At 43.6% G+C, this 20458-nt stretch overlaps 1 protein-coding gene across 2 annotated transcripts in view; it reads left to right on the forward strand.

Annotated features, from left to right (window-relative positions):
- Positions 1-20458, forward strand: part of ARHGAP25 (Rho GTPase activating protein 25) — a 93206-nt gene that overhangs the window by 42147 nt on the left and 30601 nt on the right. The window contains exons 2-4 of one of the 2 annotated variants that reach the window (XM_005686825.3): positions 2738-2937; positions 9865-9952; positions 16953-17069. In XM_005686825.3, coding sequence (XP_005686882.1) covers positions 2738-2937; positions 9865-9952; positions 16953-17069 — 405 coding nt within the window. The remainder of the gene's footprint in view (positions 1-2737; positions 2938-9864; positions 9953-16952; positions 17070-20458) is intronic. The other variant, XM_013967851.2, reaches the window with a different exon arrangement.

The raw sequence follows: 20458 nt of genomic DNA on the forward strand, positions 1-20458 counted from the left end.
ATTTCCCAGAGCTATCCCAGCATCTGAATTCTTCTTCCCTGAGTTGGTTCTCTTCACTCTCCAGTGTCTTTTGGGGTCCTGCTCTTCTTCAGTGCTTCTGGAGTCCTCTGGTTTCTCCTATCTCCTGGAGGAGTTCTAACAGTTTCTGTGGATCTCTCGCAGGGGCGGGGCATAGCCTGAGTCTGGGGAGACCGGAGTCTTCAGAACCACCACATGGCACCCACCTGATTCCCTCCTCTCCTGCACAGGCTGCCTTTAGTGGCATTACCCTAGAAGCCATATGAAGGTTTCTCACTAAGCACTTGCTAGGAGGGATGGCATCCCTCCCAAGTCTGGTGCTGCTTCAGCTGAATGATCACATAAATCCCATTGAGCTGGGCTACACAGAGGCTATTGAGGTGAGAGGAGATCCCTGTGCATGCGTCAGAATCCCTCACTCTTCAGTCTTCTTCCAAAATTCTGAATACAAACCCTTCTTCCCACTTCTGCCCTCTTTCTAGTACAAATATGAGTCTTTCCAAGTGACAGTCTCTGGCCTAGAGAGACACTTCAAATTCCCTCCTCCCCATGGTACTCCTACCCAGACCCTCCTCTGGTTCCCTCAGATCATTGAAACAGCCTTAGAGCAAGTGACCAGCCCCAGAGTGGCTATTCTTTGAGTTACAGATGGAAGACCTTGAAGACAGCAGTAAAGGGAAGAGCAAGATCTAAGATAAAATCCTTAACTGGAATGGCCAGGACACATGGATATAAAGCAAATGTGTTGCTAGCATGCTGCTGAATTGTCATCAGAATGTCAAGTTACTTTTTACTACAGTGGGGTATCTGCACTGTTATGATGTCTGTGCAAAGGAGGTTGAATTAAGTATGTCTTGTATCATGGTGTACAACATAGGCTGATCTCTCCAGTCCCTGGTGAGAGGTAAGGGTTGATGCTGCAAGCTGCATCTTGGGAATGACAGTATGTGACAGGAACGCAGAACCTTTGTGGGGTCAAGAAAGCCCAGTTAGGAAAGAGTCCATCTCAGACAGCAATACAGGATGAAATATATAAATAGGGTGATAACTCTGGATCCAGTTAGAGTCAGTAGAAGAAAGACTCTGTAATGCTGTATACAATTCTGGTATTTGAAAGCATGTCGTGAACAGAAATACAGGGCAAAAAACCAACAGGGAATCAAAAGCCAGGAGAGAAGTTGTTACTTCAATGCATTGAAGGTGGGAATGAAGGAAGAAGGAAGATTTGATGATGGAGCAACATTTTGAAACGAACAGGGAAGTTTAGGAGATCCTCAACAGTGATCTCCATCTTCAAAGTAGGAAGTAAAGTCCTCTGTTGATAAAAATAATGAGTGACATTTGTTCACCTTGGACGAGGGACTGTGCAAAGTGGTTTATATATATATATATATAAATTCATTTAATCTCCACAGCAATTCCATAGAATAGGGGCTATGATGATCTTAGTTTAACAAGTGAGGAAGCAGGCTCACAGAAGTTGCCTGATGTATCCAGGCTGAAAGATCCAAGAAAGGAAAAACCGGTCTTTAACCAGGTGAGATGAGATGGGCTGAGAGAGGAGTTGGCTTAGTTCAGCTACGTCATGAACGTTCTGGGGACTGACAAAAGCTGGATCAAGGGATTAAAAGATGGAGACTTCCTCCAGCAAGGAGGAGTCTGCAGACACAGGAAACTGACAGGTATGAAGTTCACTTAGCACAAGGCTGAGGAGACAGGGAGCTCCAACATGATTTTAAGGGCACTGTTGAACCAGCTGGGAAAGAAGGAAGGGAGAAACAGAGAAAGGACATGCTGACCCGCGGGGGAACCCCAGGTTGGCTGACCGACTACTGTGGAAAGGAGGGAAGGAGAGAGTTATCCTCAGTGGGAGTCACCGTGGAGACAAGCTGTGGTTGCCTGGACCTAATCTGATGACAGGCAGAGCTCTCTTGTGAAAGCAAAAGGAAGCTACACAGTGCAGTGGGTTGAAGGGTCTGGATTCAAATTCTGCTTCTGTGTCCTGTTGACAGACTCATGTTCCCTTAGAATGCTTGTATGCTGTCAGCCACACGGGAGGGGCAACCCAACTGAAAGGGTAATGGGAAGGTAGCCACAGGGAGGCCCTTGGTCCAGCAGAAAGGGCTGTGAACTTGCCCAGTGGGCAGGGGGACAGAAAGCACTTGACTACCCTGGGCAGAAGGATTTGGGAGGTGCCTGCATCCTGCATGGTGGCTGTAAGGTCAGGGGTGAGGGGCTTGCGGGGGCAGCCGGGGCAGGGCAGAACCAGACAGTGAGGTTGCAGAACACAGCAACTCCTTCTGTGGAAGAAGTCAGGCAGCTTCTGGGGACTCTGCAGCTGCGTGGGACTCACCCTGAACCCTGAGAGCAAGAGGCACTATTTTCTCCCCTCTCTTGTCAGATATTGACTCCCACGCAGGAAAAAGGAAGCACCTTTTGTCAGATGCTGCGGCCACTTCCTCTTCAGACGGCTCCAGCCAATCTCTGGCTTTGTAGAAGGAGGGAGCAGACTCCAGCTGCCGGACCTTGTGGGTGGAGAGCCCCAGGGCCGGCGCTGGTGGGAGTGGGCCCCTCGGCTGGTTCGCTGGGTCCCTGGGCATCCTCTCTGCAGCAGATCTGGAGCCCTGAGCCCGGCCAGGCTGGGGCCCAGTGCCTCCCTGGCCCTCCTTGCACACTGCTCACAGTCCAAGTCAGCCCGCCTGTCTGTCCCTCTCCACAGCTCGGTCAAGGAGCGTGATGACCGGAGAGCAGATGGCGGCCTTTCACCCTGCATCCACCCCCAACCCGCTGGAAAGGCCCATCAAGATGGGCTGGCTGAAGAAGCAGAGGTCCATCGTGAGAAACTGGCAGCAGAGGTACTTCGTGCTGAGGGCGCAGCAGCTCTGTTACTACAAGGACGAGGAGGACGTAAAGCCACAGGTACCAGCCAGGCTGTTTGCACCTTCTTCCTACAGCTGTTCCCTCCTGGGCGTGGGAGGCGGATAGAGCACCGGAGATTCGTATAAACTCTCAGGGGGCTTCTCACTAGGATAACATCCTGTCCATTCGAAAGCACTTCTCTGTCTTTCTCACCCTTGTCAAGATAATATAAACTGGGCTTCAGAGATGACAGGGTGATGATCCTCCACGGAGCCCCAAGATGATCACTGGGGCTCTTCCTAAACACAGCACTAAGTCAAGCCTGGCAGCTATGGTCTTCTCTTTTTAACTTTTTATTTTGTATTGGGGTATAGCCGATTAACAATGCTGTGATAGTTTCAGGTGAACAGTGAAAGAGACTCCGTGACAGCATGGTCTTGATGGGGATGCAGAGCACAAGGGCTCAGGGAGAGTGGATTTGGCTTCAGGAAAATTGATCTGAGGCTTTGATTTATTTGTCTGTTCAATCAGTATTTGTTGAGCATCTACTTTGCACCAGGCAGTGTTCTGGGGAATTGAAATAACCCCAGTGAGTAAAACAGATTAAAAAAAAAAAACAACACACAAAAAAACCCTGCCATGTGGAACTTAGAAGATGAGGTGGGGAAGACAGAAAATAAACATAATCATTAAGAAAAGCATGTGGTTTGATAGAAAATGACTATTTCTATGAGGAAAAAAATAGAGTGGGCTAGGGGGATCGGTCATTTGAGGGAGGTGGTACCATTTCAAGAAGGGTGGTCAGGATGATTTCATGAAGAGGGGGACATCTGAGCAAAGATTAAGGAGGAGTGGTAACTGGACAGGCAGATCTCTGGGGAAAGAGCACTCTGGGTGGCAGGGACAGGCAATGCAAAGGCCCTGAGGCCTGAGGCCTGAGGTAGCGTGTGTCTGATATGTGTGGGAAATAGCAAGGAGGGCAGAGTGGGGATGAAAGAGTTAGAGAATGAGGGTATCAGAGAGGATGAAGTCAGAGAGAAGGCAGGAGGTGGGGGTGCAAATTGCAAAGGACACGGTAGGCCTCTGTGAGGACTTGAGCCTTTATACTGAAGTAAATGGGAGGCCTAACAAGGTTTCCAGAAGAAAGGGGTCATTCTTGTTGTGTGTTGTGAAAAGATGGCTCTGGCTACCATGGTCCAAAATAGATCCAAGGACGTGGAGAGGCATAAGGGTGATTTAGATGAGAGGCTATAATGTTTAAAATCTCAATAGGAGTTGGGGGCTGCAGGAAAATGACCAGATTTCCTGATATACTTTGAAAGTACAGTAAATGGGACTTCCAGGTGGAGTGGATGGGGCTAGATAGGGCTTTGATCCTAAATCTTGGGCTTGGGTCTTTTCTTCCAGCCTCATGGCCATTGCGGTGAATGAGAGCAAATGGAGATGTTAGTAACAGCTGACAGGCCCCAGGTGTAAATTGTATGTCTCAAGGCAACCAGGAAGGCTGGACACCCTCTCCTAGAGCAATAGAGGTGAAAGAGTAGGCTTGGCTGGGAGGGGTTTACTAGGGAGAACAGACTCTAGAACCTTCTGGAGGCAGGAAAAAAATCCCCAAGAAGGGAGAAGATATTGAAAGTGGGTGACAGGGTATGTAAAGAAACGAGAAGGTTCTTTTGGAAGAGAACAGTTCTCTCTAAGGGCAGGCTTGAGGCTCTGTAACACATCGGCAATGTGTTGGCCCTCCACACTGCAGGTTTGTTCCTGCAGAGGCTGGAGAAGGGCTGGAGACCCCACCACTGACTGAGTTCTTGATCAGTGTCCTGTGTGTAGAAACCAGACTTTCTTCACTTGACAAACAGACCCCATCAGAGTCAAGCAATTACAGGCTAAGATGGAGTTCCTAGTGCATTAATAGTAAGGCAGGAAGTCTTCCCATCTGCAAAGAGTAAGGGAGATAGCAATGCGTTGGCCTTCTGAAATTAGCAGAAAGGGCAGCTCAGTGAGACTTACTTCACTGAGGTGTTGTGGGGGAGCTTATGTTTGGTTCTACTACCATCTGGCCGTGTAATTATTTAATTTTTCTAGACCCCTCTTTCTTCTTTTGTAAAATGAGACAGTTATCTGTCACAGGATTATATGAAGCACCTGTAAAAAGTTGTTTTGTAAAAGCAAAAATTGATGTCAGAGGGTAAAATCAATTATTGGTGGTCCTAACTTTTCTCCCTTACCTTGGGAGGAGGAAACTCAGAATCCTCTCAGGATTAAATTAGTAAAGCTGCTTCGAGGATGACAAGCGTGGCTTATTTTTTAGGAAACCTATTAATGTATCAAGCCAATAAGTCAAGATCAAGAAGTCAAATGAGAAAAATTACACAACCCCTAAAGAGATGGCCAAAAAGAGAATTTGATAAAATTCAAAACTCATTTCAGATATAAAAAGTTTTTTAAAAAGCTTTTAGTAATAAAATGATAGTTTCTTAGAATATTTTACATTATATGGGTATGAACATTTTGACTACAAAAGCCATATGGGAACATGGTAGGAAATTTGGAGGATGCAGAAAATCAGAAAGTAGAAAATAAAAATTATCCCATCAGGAAGAAATAGCTACCCAAATTCCCAATTTTTTGTTTTTTCTATGCATACACATTTAAAAATATCTATTCTAAATGTGAAATTAGTATAGTAATATTTTAATTAAAATTAACTCTATGTCATGAATATTGTCCCTTATTATTAAATATCCTTCTACAATGTAATTCTTAGTGGTGGCAAAATAATTTCTTGTGTGGACAGTCTATAATTTTTTAACCAATTTCATCCTAGAAATTAGTTGAGAATTTGGGCTGATGTTTCTATATTACTGTAACAAACAAGAATTAAGTGGACATCTTGTAGACTTTTCATATATCCATCATTATTTCATTAAGATAAAGAAAAATCTATACAAACTAAAGAACTTTTATTATACTATCATTTAACATTGTTTTGGGATCAATGCTGCTGCTGCTGCTAAGTCGCTTCAGTCGTGTCCGACTCTGTGCGACCCCATAGACAGCAGCCCACCAGGCTCCTCTGTCCATGGGATTTTCCAGGCAAAAGTACTGGAGTGGGGTGCCATTGCCTTCTCCATTGGGATCCATAGACATTGCAAATATCTTGAAGTGAAATGAAAGCTATCAAATAAATTCATGGGAAAAAATAAAGGTCTATTTCCACCCTATGTTTCACACCATTCATGATGCTGGATGGATTAAAGACTTACATGTGTAAACAATTCATAAAGATCCGAAAAGAAAGTGTAATTACCTGCATGATCTTTGAGAAGCAGATTTTTCTTAAGCACACTTTAATTTCTTAAGCTGATTTTAATTGTATAAATAGAAATTTCTCTATCTTAAAAACCAAAATAATAAGGTGAAAAGGCAAGGAACAAACAGGAAAAACTGTTCATATACATCTGGTAAATATTCTTCATATCTAAAGTACTCTCAAACTTATAAGAAACAGCAATAGGAAAATGAGCAAAGGACTTAAATGGACAATTTCCCAAAGAAATGTAATAGCCAAAAGGCATATGTAAAAATTTCTCTCTCAGTCGTAATTAAAGACATGTAATGGAAGTTAATGAGATATCACTCTCCTTTTATAAAACTGGCAAAGATTTTCTAGAAATTCCAATATTAGTGAAGACTAGGGAACAGGAATTGTCATGCACAATTGGTAAAAATGAGAATCTGTACAACCTTTGTGGAGAGTAATAAGCCTCTTTAAAAATGCAAATTATTTGACCCTGCATTCCTAACGTAGGGGTTTATAATAGTGACATAGAAAGAATATATAGCAAAAGGGGCTAAGTTATATCAGGGAACTTATATATATGTATACAATAGAATATAATTCAGCTGTTGATGCTGAAATTGATACTTTTTGAAAATGAAAGACATTGATAATTTAATTGCTTTGAAAAAAAGCACTTAACAGCAGAGGATGATTTATATGCTAATCCCATTTTTGAGGGAAAAAAGAATCATGAATCTGTAATTTATGGGAAAAGACTTGGAAAGAAATACACAGAGGTGTTAACTGAGTTATCTGAGTACTGGAGTTACACAAAACTTTAATTTTCTCTTTATCTATGACTAAAATATAAATTAGTTGTAAATTTAAAAAGAACACACATCCCTAAAAAGCTCAAAACACAACAATGCTGCAATCATCTTAGAGCAGTGATATGAAAAAGGCCCTCATGTATACTGATGATGAGTACGTGCAGCCTTTCTAGAAAGCAATTTGGCTAGATTTCTAAGAGCCAAAAATATATCCGGAATGACCCTGTCATTCTGGTTTTAAGAAGCTCTTCAAAAGAAATCAGATATGTGCAGTGCTATTTGTAATGAGAAACATTGGATGAAGTGTCTGACAAAGGAGAATGATTAAGTAAATTACAGAGCCCTGTGTAATGGACTCTTATTTATGCTCTTCCAGGGAGGGTTTGGGAGAAGGCAATCTGTACATTTTTTCCTCTTGAGTTCTCAGAAAGGTCTGTCCAGCTCTAACAGTATAATGCCCTGTAAGTCCATGACCTAGTTTTCTATAACTCATTCCAAAATTTCTTTGTCAAGGAAGTTGTTTAAAACAGAATCTCAGTGAATTGCTCTCAAGTCTCTGCTACAATGATGGTTTTAGACAATCCTGGTATAGCTGTCCCATTGCTTCATCTGCTTTCTCTGAAGTCAGAACAGATGGTTGTCTATCAGGGACAAGCTGGGAAGTATTTAACCTACAGCCTGCTGGTAGAGGAACTATTTTGGAGGAAGCACTTGCCAATTTCTGTGGTGTAAACACTCCCACCATGGCTGATTCAAGCTATCAGCATCCCTGAACTCAGAACTGAGAACGGAAGTACAGTAGCACAGTGTTAGACACTATTTCTACCACACAGATTGATTAAATGTAAATAACTATATGAAGAAAAATGATAGTAAAATATAGCAAAACATTAGGTAAATAGAAATTTTTTTTTATATTTATATGAGATGATGGATGTTCACCAGACTTATTACAGTGATCATTTCATGATGTTTGTGGGTCAAATCATTGTGCTGTGTATCTTGAACTTGGACAGTGTGGTATATCACTTGTGTCTCAGGAGAACTGCAAGAGAAAAAAAAGAAAAAGAGATTTGGAAAATGATGAATTCTGCATAGTACTATCTTTATTTTTAATACAAAATATTTCATTGAAAGTTCATATAATTTAACTTTTAGTAATGGCTATGAGCTATGGGAACAAAACAAAACACTTGTTTTTCAGACAGGAGGAAGCCCTGCCTAGTAGGAAGAAAAATAAAATGTCATTTCAGAGGTATCTGTCTCTCCTAAATACATCTCTAAACTATTATTTGATAAATTTAATCCAAATAGAGTACAAATAAAATGCAAAATGTGTAAGTACCATTTATTGAACAGTTACTCAGTGCTGGGATCTGTGTTAAAAGTCCTGCATGTACTATCCAGCAGCATAATCTCAGGGTCAATTTTTTCCTGGGGCCACTGATATTTAAAGATAATGAGGAGTGTGTAGGTGGTGGCTATTTTTAAATAATAAAATTAGAGAAGTATAAGCAGATATTTTTCATTTTCCTTCTTCCCCTGCCTCCCTCCTCCCCCTCCTTCTCCTCTTCCCCTTTCTCCCCTCCCCCTCCTCTTCCTCCTCTTGTTTTTTTTCCTACTCTGTTCCTCAGTCTTAGACATTTTCATTTCTAGACCCCTGAGGAACATTTTTTCTTTCGGGATTCTGAGCTGATATGAGAGCTGCTTAAGACTCTTTCTTTATAGCTTCTCTGTTGCCAATCCTTTCATCTGTGGTTTGTTCTAGAAATAAGACGTCCATGTTTACTCAACTGTGAATCAGATACACTACCTATTACAGTCAGTGAGATGTAAATTATGAGTGAGTGACGCGTGGACAAATTAGTTATGTCCTTTCCTGCAGTTACTTAGACTTTGAAAGTGTTGGTTTCCTCATCTGTGAAATGGGTGTGGCCACCCTGCCCTGCTTTTGATTTGGGGCTGTTCTGAGGTCTAAGGAGATACTGCGTGTGGCGGTGCACTGTCAGTGGTGAAGCAGTGTGTGTATGTGTGGTGGAGGTGACTTGTTTTTCTGATGACATTTTCATGTGTGAGATCACAAGTTCCACCCTCACTCTTCTACCCCACCCGCCCCCGTGAATCCATGATCCTCCTCCCCTGTCCCTTCAAGGGACATTATGCTGAAGGGTCTCAGCACCTCAGCTGTAATGGTCAAGAGCACAGGCTGTGAACACACTTCTGAGATGAATTTCTGCCACTTCCTAGCTCTGTGACATTGGGCAAATCACAGAACCATTCTGATCCCATTTCCTCACTTGTGAATTTGTGTAGCAATACTTTACTTGGAGAATTGATGAAAGGACTAAGTGAAAAATATGCAGCTGAAGTGCTTAGCAAAGGCACAGACTCCTGGAGTGTGCTGCTGCTAAGTACAGCAAAGGCACAGACTCCTGGAGTGTGCTGCTGCTAAGTGCTGTATCTCCTTAATGACCTCGCTTCAGTCCTCAGGGCCCCCTCTGGCGACCTGGCAGGTGGTAGGATCCCCCCAGCCTCAACATGGCCTCCACAGAGATCAGGTGTCTGGTTTGGCCATGAATTTGGGCTCTTGGAAAAGTAGGTAGAGACACAGGTTGTTGACAGCACCCTCTCAGCTCATTCTCTGGTCAAGACCTTGTCCTCTTTGTCTCCTCAGGCACCTCCCTGTGCTCACATAGCTGCCACTTAATTTGACCGAGGTCTGAACAGCTGAAGGGCCCCATTCAAAGCTGAGATGCTCGCTTTCATGTTCTTCTCCACCAGCCCAGCACTGTCCTGCCTGTCCTCCAACTTAAGTTTAGTTTGAAGCTGATGACATTTATGTTTCTCTTAAAGGCCTCACTTTCAATCTTTCAGGGCTGCATGTATCTACCTGGAAGTACAATCAAGGAGATCGCCACAAATCCAGAAGAAGCAGGGAAATTTGTCTTCGAAGTCATTCCAGGTAGGTGACAAAAAGTGGGAGAGATGTTCATTACATTCCCTGGTTACTTCTGATCCCAGAAGTCAAGGCTACATTCAGTGAGTCTGTCAACCAGCTAACCAACCAACCTAGTAAGAATGCATAATAGTTCTATATATAGTTAATGATCCTATACTAGTTCATTAATAACATGGAAACTAAGTGGATGTGCATCTGATTCAGCTCTGTAAGCATTTCATGGGCACCCGCTTGGAGCCAGGTATTCACTAGGCACTGGGACACTGATCTGAAAGTATATCACCCTCGCTAACTAAAAGGGAGCTTCCCTGGTGGTTCAGTGGTTTGTAAAGAATCTGCCTGCCAATGCAGGAGACACAGGATCGATTCCTGGATCAGGAAGATCCTCTGGAGAAGGAAATGGCAACCCACTCCAGTATTCTTGCCTGGGAAATCCCATGGATAGAGGAGCTTGGCAAGCTACAGTCCATGAGGTCACAAAAATGTTGAACTTGACTTGGCAACTAAGCAACAACATGAAAAGGACCTTAGCTTTGAAGATGAGTGGGACAATAAAATGAACAAAGTATAAATAGAACCATGAGAAACTGCCGTGTTGGTAGGTCAAAAATGGTCGATAATCAGCAGTCTCATATGGTGCGATGTGACCTAGTAAGAAATGATAGCTCCAGCTTCCTGAGTACTTATTACGTGTCGGGTGCTGTAATTCACCTATCACACAAGTTCACAGCATGCTGGAGATGCCTCTTTCTAATCAGGAGTTACCTTCCTGGAACGCAGGTAGGGAACAGGGGAATTTGTCTGTTCATCTCAAGGGGAGTTGATGTGTCCCTCTGAAGCTGCTTCTGCCCATCTCTTGCCCCACCAGGAACTCCAGGGCTGCTGGTCCAGCTCTGCAGCCATGTTTGGCTGCTGCCTTGGTGACACAGCAGGAGAGGCCCCAAGTGCCCTGAGTGCCCCTTCCCTTAATTCTCTTTTTAACCCTCGCACAAGTCAGTCGTATGCATAAGAAGCTTGAGGGGGAAGGCAGTGTAGCAGAGAGGGTGGACGTGCGCTATCTGGAGCCAGCCTGCCTGGGACCACGTCTGGCCCTGCCATTTGCTGCGTGTGTGATAGAGTAAAGTGAAAGTCGCTCAGTCGTGTCCAATTCTTTGTGACCTTACCAGGTCCGTGGAATTCTCCAGGCAAGAATACTGGAGTGGGTTGCCTTTCCCTTCTCCAGGGGATCTTCCTGATCCAGGGATCGAACCTGGGCCCTCCTGCAATGCAGGCAGATTCTTTACCATTTGAACCACCAGGGAAGCCCCTGCTATGCGTGTAATTGTGATCAGTTATTGAATCTAATTATTTAATTTCTCCTTGCCTCTGTTTCTTTACCTGTGAAATAGGGACAATGATGATATAGTGAGGATTAAGTAAACAAATATGTATGTCACACTTGGTATAGTGCCTGGTAACAGTGTCATGTCAGTGTTCGATGTTTTGGCAATAACTAGAGGAAATTGTAAAATTCAGAAATCAATCTCCAAACTGGCTATGACTGTTTATAGAAAACAAAGAAAAATAGGATTTTTTTTTTAAAGTTCAGCTCTTCCAAAGTGGCCACCTCATATGCCTTCCCTTGATTTTTATCTGAGGAGCTATCCATTTTTCTTCCTTCTGAAAGGAAGAGCCTACTTTTCCAATCTCTCCTTTCTGGGAGAACTCCACCCCTTTCCCACAGAATTTCTTCTCTTTCTAGGGCCCCTTTCCCAGCACAAATCATAAGACGCAGCCGCTTATGATAACTTGTGTCCCATAGCCTGACTTCTCAATATAGGGTGACCCTACTGAGAGTTCCAACTAGAAATTTACTGTGGGCTTTGCACCAAGAAGCCAGTGCCTTTGGAGCCTGCTGTGCTGGGGTGAAGATCTGTCCTCTCATCGTAACCTACACTTGCAGTTGTCTCCTGGGCTGCTGGGGCAGTTCTTGGGCAGATTCACACGTGTACGTAGGTGCACGCGCACACTCATCACATAAGGAAAAACAACACTTATAAAGCAACAGTAAGGTAGGGAGCCATTTTCCCAAACATGTTGTCATTCACCTAACCTGAAATGAGACAATGCTTTCTGTTACAATGTAGAGAATTTTCAGTTCCTTTTTTGGTCATCTTTTTGTATGAGATGATTCTCAGGGGCCAACCCTGGCATAAGAAATGGCCTTCCTAATCAGGGCCCCCTCTCTCTGATCACCAGTGTTAGCTGTACAAAACCCACAGAGAAGCGTTCCATTGTTGTTATGCTCTGCTTTTCTTTATCTGGAGCAGGCAAAGATTTGAGACAAGCTTCCCTTCCCTACTTAACTCAAGCAGAATAACAATCTCCCACCCAAAGGGGATCATCAGGCAGAGGGGGGCTATTCCTTCTGTGGAGCATGCAGGATTTAATTCTCATACTGCTTTCTGAGATGTGACACCACATTTCTTGAGCACCTGCTATGAGCCGCACATGTTGTAGGAACTGGGAACCCAGCAATGAATGAAACAGCCTCTAAGCAGCTTAGAATCAAGGCGGGGAGACTGACAACAAGCCAAATAAATGAGTACCTTGTATAGTTTTATGATGTGATCAGTACTATAAGAAGAAAGCAAAGTAAGAGAGGAAGTTCTGGTGAGGTAGGGATGGCAACTGTTGATTTATCATTTGAAGGAGAGCAGGCAGAATAGACATCATCGAGAAGGTGACCTTTGAGCCAAGATCTGAAGGAAGTGCAGGCATGAGCCAAGTGTGTACCTGGAGAAGAGCATTCCAGGGAAGGGAACAGCCGGTGCCAAGTCTCTGAGCCTATTTCTCATGTTCAAGAAACAGCAAAGAGGTCAGGGTGGTTACAGTGGAGTGCTGAGAGGGGAGAAGAGGAGACAGTTTGGTCAGGGGTGGGCCCAGGTTTCACAGGCACTGGTCGGTAACTGTGCAAAGTTTGATTTTTGTGCTGGAAGGATGGAAAGCCATTGGGAGTTTTGAGCAGAGAAGTAACATGGTCTGACTTTTGTTTTAAAACTCTTCTGAGTTGAGGCTAAAAAGGGGCAAAGACATAGCAGGAGCAGCAGAGAGGAGGTTATTGCAATTATACAATTGAGTGATAGAGACAATGAAGGGGTGGGAAATAAGCAATTTCTGGACACATTTTGAAGACAGAGAGTACTTCATTTGCTGACAGATTAAATGTAGCAAAGAGAAGTCAAGGTTGACTCCAAGGTTTTCACCCAAACAATAGGAAAGCTGGCTTTCCTGAGATTTGCGCATGTAGAAGATCAAGGCTTTAGCTTTGTATTTTTGTTTTAGTATTAAGTAGTTAACTCAGTTTTAATGACAAGGAAAACAATGTTCAGGATAATTTAGCTACTGCTTCCATAGAGGTAAGGATAGGATGTTAAGAGATTTAGAAAAAAGACTCCACACTAGATTTGGAATGGGAGGGGAGATGTGAAGGAAGGGTCCCTAGAGAAAATAACATTTGTGCTAGATTTTAAAGGATGGGCTTCTCTGATGGCTCAGATGGTAAAGAATCTGCTTGCAATGAGGGAGACCTGGAGTTTGATCGCTGGCTGGGGAAGATCCCCTGAAGAAGGTAATGGCTACCCACTCTAGTATTCTTACCTGGAGAATTCTGCGGACAGAGGAGCCTGGCGGGCTACAGTCCATGGGGTCACAAAGAGTCGGACACAACTGAGCAATTTAACTTTGACTTTAAAGGCTGGCTAGGGGTTCCTTAGGCAAGGGAAGAAAAGAAGGCAGGTTCCTCTCTAACAAGACTAACAGCCCAATAGGTGGCACATACTGAACCGACTGTTTAAGTCAGAGAAAGTATGTGTCTGAGGGCAGAGCTGCTGTTCTTGGGCTTTGTATTAATGTCAATCAGTTTCTCTCAAAGACAGCTCTTCCTAGCACCTCAGTGTGTCTGAACACTTATTTGTTTGTAGGGCAACAAGAGCTTTCAAATTCCCTGTGGTTCTTGTCTCTCAAATCTGTCTTAATCTCACTCAGCCTCACTTTCCTTAGCCTTTGAGATAACCTACTTCTGAATCCATCTTGTCATCAGCTCTTCTGATCAGAAAGATCAGTCATAGAAGCTCTAGCTATTTAGAAACATCAAGAGCTGGGTATTTCTTAATTGTTGCCATGATGCAGCCAAATGAGGCTTTCAGGAATGAGTGTGAATTGAAAGGCATGTTCTCTCAGACTGGAGTGTAGGCATGATGGAAGACACCAGATGAATTTTGGCCAAGGTCAAATCTGAAGCACCCTGGGCTAATGGAGACTCTTGAGAGAAAGATCTGTAGCCTTGCCCTGAGTTTGGTGGTAACTTACTGGGTAACTTATAGGCTTCCCACGTGGTGCTAGTGGTAAAGAAGCTGCCTGCCAATGCAGGTGATAAAAGAGACACAGGTTTGATCCCTGGGTCGGGAAGATCCCCTAGAGTAGGAAATGTCAACCCACTCCAGTGTTCTTACCTGGAAAATCCCATGGGTGAGGAGCCTGGTGGGCTACAGTCCATAGCAAACAGTTGAACATGACTGAAGTGACTTAGCACTTACTGGGTACCAATGGGCAAGGCCCGTTGCACCTCTGGGCTTCATTTATCTGTGGAGCAGAAATGATAGTAGAGCCTTATTCTACTTCAAAGGGATATTGTGATTCCTTTGGGATTCCTTAGTTCTTCCCTGAGGGCTTTTTACTGCCCATTTTACTTCTGGGAACATCTGGTGTTCCTCAATAGCCAGTGCTTCCATGGACTGAGACCAGAAGAGCTGTTGGCGACACAATGATAAGATGGATTCAGAATCAGGTTTGTTGTCATTGTTGAGTCACTAAGTCATGTCTGATTCTTTGCGACTCCATGGACTATAGCATGCCAGGCTACAGAATCAGGTTTCTCCAAGCATAAAAAAAGTGAGACTGGGTAATTTTAAGGTGCGTTCAAGAGACTGGAAACAGAGGAACTTTGGAAGTATTCTGTTGCTATGAAAGAAAATACAGGTTTGGACCCAACGGGGCAGATATAATAGGTTCTTATTAAAAGTTTTTTTAAAACAGATGAACCTATTGCTGGGCAGGAATAGAGACACAGACATGGAGGAGGGACACGTGGACACAGTGGAGGAAGGGGAGGGTGGGATGAACTGGGAGAGTAACATTGAGATACAGACACTAACGTGTGTAAAATAGATAGCTGGTGGAAGGCTGCTGTATAACGTAAGGAGCTCAGCTCAGTGCTCTGTGGTGACCTAGAGGGGTAGGGTGGAGGGTGCGGGGGAGGGACGCTAACAAGGGAGGGGGTATATGTGTACATATAGCTGATCACTTTGCTGTACAGAAGAAAACTAACACAAAATTATAGAGCAATAATACTCAAATAGAAAATAATAAATGAAAAAGCAAATAAAATTGGGACTATGTTTTCTGACCTCTAAAAGAAATTGCACTCATTTGATGTACATTATTATGTAAATTACAGGTGTCCAATATAGTGATTCACAATTTTTAAAGGTTGTACTCCATATATAGTTATTAGAAAATATTGGCTATCTTCCCCATGTTATATAGTATATCCTTGTAGCTTATTTTATTTTATACCCAATAGTTTGTCCCATTTAATCCTCTACCCCTTATTGTCTCTCTCTACTTCCCACTCCCTGCTAGTGACCACTAGTTTGTTTTCTGTGAGTTTGCTTCTCTTCTTTTTTGTTATATCCACTAGTCTAGTGTATTTTTTTAGATGTTATCTATAAGCAATATCATACAATAATTATCTTTCTCTGTTTGACTTATTTCACTTTGCATAATGCCCTCCAAATTGATCCATGTTGCTGCAAATGACAAAATTTCATACTTTTTTCATGGCTGAGTAGTATCCCATTGTATGTATATACCACATTCTCTTTATCCGTTCTTCTGTTGATGGACATTTAGGTTGCTTCCATATCTTGGTAATTGTAAATAATGCTGCTATGAACATTGAAGTATTTGTATCTTTTCAAATTAGTGTTTTTGTTTTGTTTTTTGAGAAATACCCAGGAGTGGAATTGCTGGGTCATATGGCAGTAGAACAAACTCTTTTTGGAGGAAATGCCCTGATATTTTGAAAAGAATGGGTTGATATCCCCTAGAACAATTTGAAATTTAATAGTATCTTGTCGTTGCCCTTTTTTTCTTGTTGTTTTTAAGACCTATGCTTGACGGGTTCCCTCTCCTATGCCTCTCCTTCTCTCTCCCTACTTGTCTCTGTCACTTTCTCTCATTCTTTGTCTCGGTCTCCCGTCCCTACTCTGCCCCCTCGTCATTTCCTCTACCCTTTTGTCCACTTGACAATTCCAACCCAGGACATACTATAGACGTATGTCTGTAATATTGGGTTTAAAGTGAAAACAGTAAATAAAGTCCTAACAGACTTCATTTGTTTGTCAGCCATGTATCAAGAGCCACTGTTTGCAATGTCTCATGCGGGCAGGAGAGCAGTGATTCTGAACAAGAAGCACTGATTCACAAGAGAGAGACACCTGTGTGCTCACTGTCCCTCCCTCCTGAGTTGCTGTTTCCTTTCCCACAGCCACAGCTGAGGTCAGGGTAGCTGAAGAAAGTATCCATGACTGGCATGATAGACTGAAGTCTTCAAAACTAGTACGGGCTGAGCCTGTCTCCTCTAGTACTGACATTGCCTCTCACGCTTCCTCTTACTTTTGGTAGGAAATGGCTTCTGTCATTCAAGGGAGCAGATATCAGCCCAGATTAACTCAATTGCAAACCACTGAGTTCAGTGATTCATCTATAGAATTGGGAGTTTCAGCAAAACCAGCAAAGGTGCACAGATATTCAGTTCTGGGAATAAGTAGATGCTTTTGTGTTGTTTGACTGATTGTTTAATTGGACCAAAAAGCAATTCAGGCTTGACCTCCCCCTTGCTGCCCCTTGCTCTAGTTCCTGACAAATGTAAGACCTTCATTAGTGTTACTTCTTCCTCCAGCCTCATGTGACCAGAGTCGTACAGGACAGGATTCCTATGTCCTCATGGCCAGCTCCCAGGCGGAAATGGAGGAGTGGGTTAAATTCCTTAGGAGAGTCTCTGGCACGCCCTCTGGAGGTAAGGACCCCTGCAGGCTTTTCTGAACAGGTGTCTGTGACATCTCAGAGATGGGAAGGAAGTAGTTTCAGACATGATCTTTCCTGGAACAGTGTTCAAAGAAGACCACGAGGGGACAACTCTGAGGCTGTGCTCATTGCCAAGGCTCTAACTTCCCTCCCCCAGTGATATCAAAGCCAACTCTAGATTGGCTGGAAAGACCTTTGTTTGCACTCATCAACAAATGTATGTGATGCCCTGAAGTGGTCCTTTTCCTCTCTGGACACAGTGCTTTTGTCTGTAAAATGAATGGATTGGAGCAGCTGACCCCAGTCCCCAGCAGCACTAACCTTCAGCGGTACCAAGAGTCTGCTCAGTTATAGGGGCTTTGGAACCTAAAAGGGTTGATGGCAGGATCTATGCTAAACGCATAAGTAAGGCTGATCAGCACAAGAAAGGAAAGTTGCTATGGTAGTCAGACTGGGAAGAGGTTCTGAATTTGTGTCTAGTGTTATAGATATGCAGTGAATTCAGAACTGAACACTTTCCTGGCTTACAAGTATTTGAGTGTACAAGTTCAAGTTCAAGGTTACAAGCCTGAGTATTTGAGCTCTCTGAGAAACCTGATGCTGTGTCCACCAGGAGTCCTGCCTGTGAATAACTAATGTGAGAAAAATCTGAAATTAACAAAGAGGTGAATCCAGTATGTGATTTTTCATGTCATAAAAAATATGAAAGAACTGATGTGGACATGATCTCAAGGGACCACATAACACAAATGAGTGTAATCAACTTTTTTAAGAAGACACTCATTTTTGTCAGCTTCAGGATAACTGTGTAATACATGATTATTTATCAGTTATGCTGCCTGATTTATAAATCATTTGGGGGGGTGCTTTTACAGCTCAAATATTATATATTTTTTAATTGCCCAATTATTTCTTTCAAAAATGATAAGCATCTTAACAGCTTTGTGGACATTTGAAAAAATATAGGAAAATAACCACCCATAAGGCTACCAAAGATATTTTTATATTTTCCTTTCAGCCGGTGTTCATATATACACACTTCTTCCCCAGGATGATAAACAAAGGTTATATGCAATTCAGTATCTTTTGTTTTCTAGTTTAATTTTCCAAAATGGTTGTATAATCTTAATTGGAAAATTTTATGCAAATGATGTTAAACAAGAAACACTGGGCATCTGTAGTCGCTCCTTCAGGAAACCAAGGGCAGGAACTTCCAGGAGGACTCAAGGAGCTGAGACTGAGAACTGATCAGCATGAACTTATCCTGTTTGTTTCTGAGGGGCCATGCAGCTGTTCGTTCTGTTTTTCTCTGCCTGCTTGTCTGTTTTCATCTAGTTAACAGCCCTCTAGCACTCACGCCAGTCCCAAACACTGCTGAGCTAGCCCCAGCTTTCCTGTATTTCTCCCTTAACTACCAGTGGAGATTGAGCTCAACCTCTTGTTGATCAGTCACTAAGTCATGTTCAGCTCTTTGCGACCCCATGGACCTGCAGTACGCTAGGCTCATCTGTCCTCCAGTATTTCCCGGAGTTTGCTCAAATTCATGTTCATTGAGTCAGTGGTACTATCTAACCATCTCATCCTCTGTCGCCCCTTTCTCCTTTTGCCTTCAATCTTTCCCAGCATCAGGGTCCTTTCCAATGAATCGGCTCTTCACATCAGGTGGCCAAAATATTGGAGCTTCAGTTTCAGCAACAGTGCTTCCAATGAATGGGGTGGCAGCAGAGGCTGAGCTCATTCCGTTTCATGGATCACAGCTTTGTGGTGAAGGCACTTGCGTAACTCAATGAAGCTATGAGCCATGCCTTGCAGAGCCACCCGAGATGGATGGGTCATAGTGAAGAGTTCTGATAAAGTACAAGGAAATGGCAACCCATCCAGTGTTCTTCCCTGGAGAACCCTGTGAACAGTATGAGCTCAGCCTCTACCACTGCCCCATTCCAAACTCCTGGCTCAGTTGTGGTCAGGATCAGGGGCAGGGATGCTGTCCTATGACCTATAACCTGCATGGGGGGTTGAGAGGTGGGCTGTGAGAACAGAAGTGACTTGGATGGGACAGCCAAACTCAAGAGTGCCTGCCTCCTGCAAAGAGCTGCAACCTATTACCAAAAAAAAAAAAAAAAAAGAGTGTGATTTCATTAATCATTTCCCAATTCCTAAATGTGGCATTTTGGGGGGTGCTAATCAAGTAGAGATGAGATGTTTATTTATTAAATGTCTATTTGGTGATGCTCACCCTGGCTGGTCTTATCTGTGACCCTCCTTACTGCCCTGAATTGTGAGATGGTTGACCTTTTCTTTCTTTGATCCAGTGCTTTGACTAAACTGACAAGGGTAGTAGATGCCTTCTAAAATATGTATCTGTTCTGAGTCAGAATGCTGTGGCTGTGCTGTGACCAGCATCTGTGACCCTTTGGTGCTCTGCTCAGCCTTGTCAGGGTGAACTGCTGCTACAGTCATAACATGAACGGGGATTTCTTCCTCACCCCACCTGGAGGCCGCCGGCATCAGAAGCAAGTCAGGCATAAGTCCTGTAGGCAGAGGAAAGTCCAGGGGAGCAAAAATAAGAGCACGGCACTATTTATTTATTCAGAGAACAAGGTTTGGATTTGATGTGGCATCTCAGACCCTTAAAAGTTTTCTGTTGAACCAAACTTGGAGATCTTAGGATGAGAAGGCATTTGAAGACAGCAGAGTCCAGTCTGAGGCCATGGGACAAGTCAGACATTTGTCTTTCCTGTTTTTTAGTTAGGACAGTCCAGTCCTGAGGAAGTAAATGATTTTTTCCAAGGGGCCCAGGTATCAAGGGGCAGCAGCAAGGCCACTGTCCCTGTAGGGGGCCCTCTTTTGCCTTGTAAAAGGCCGCGGGTCTGGGTCTCCTGGATCCCCAGGGCGCATCCTTCAAACACCGGGAAGACACTGAGATCTGTTGCTGCTGTCTTTTTCCAGCTTTTCATGAAACTTTCTGTGGGTTTTTTTTACCCAGAACCTAATCACATCTCACCACCTTCACTACCGCCACCCTGGTTGAGATGCCAGACTGTCTTGTTCGAAGTGTGGCTTTGATCTCCACACTCTCTCCAGGCTTTCAGCCTCTCCATCTTATGGCCTGTTGAAAACGGAGCAGAAGAGCAAGCCTGTGAACTCTGTCATATCAAGATCCTGCTCTACTCATCACAGTCCAATAGCTTCCTTTCTCTGTCAGAAGAAAAGTCAGAAGCATTAGGATGAATCCGTACACAATCTGCCCCCATCCCTGTGACCTCTCTGACCTTGTTTTCTAGAACCCTCTCCAATGTTCATTTCACTCCAGCTTCACCAGCCTCCTTGCTCTTCCCCAAACACACTGGACACAGTCCTGTCTCAGGGCCCTGGGACTTA

This window comes from Capra hircus, chromosome 11, assembly GCF_001704415.2.
Source record: "Capra hircus breed San Clemente chromosome 11, ASM170441v1, whole genome shotgun sequence".
Classification (NCBI taxonomy): Eukaryota; Metazoa; Chordata; class Mammalia; order Artiodactyla; family Bovidae; genus Capra; species Capra hircus.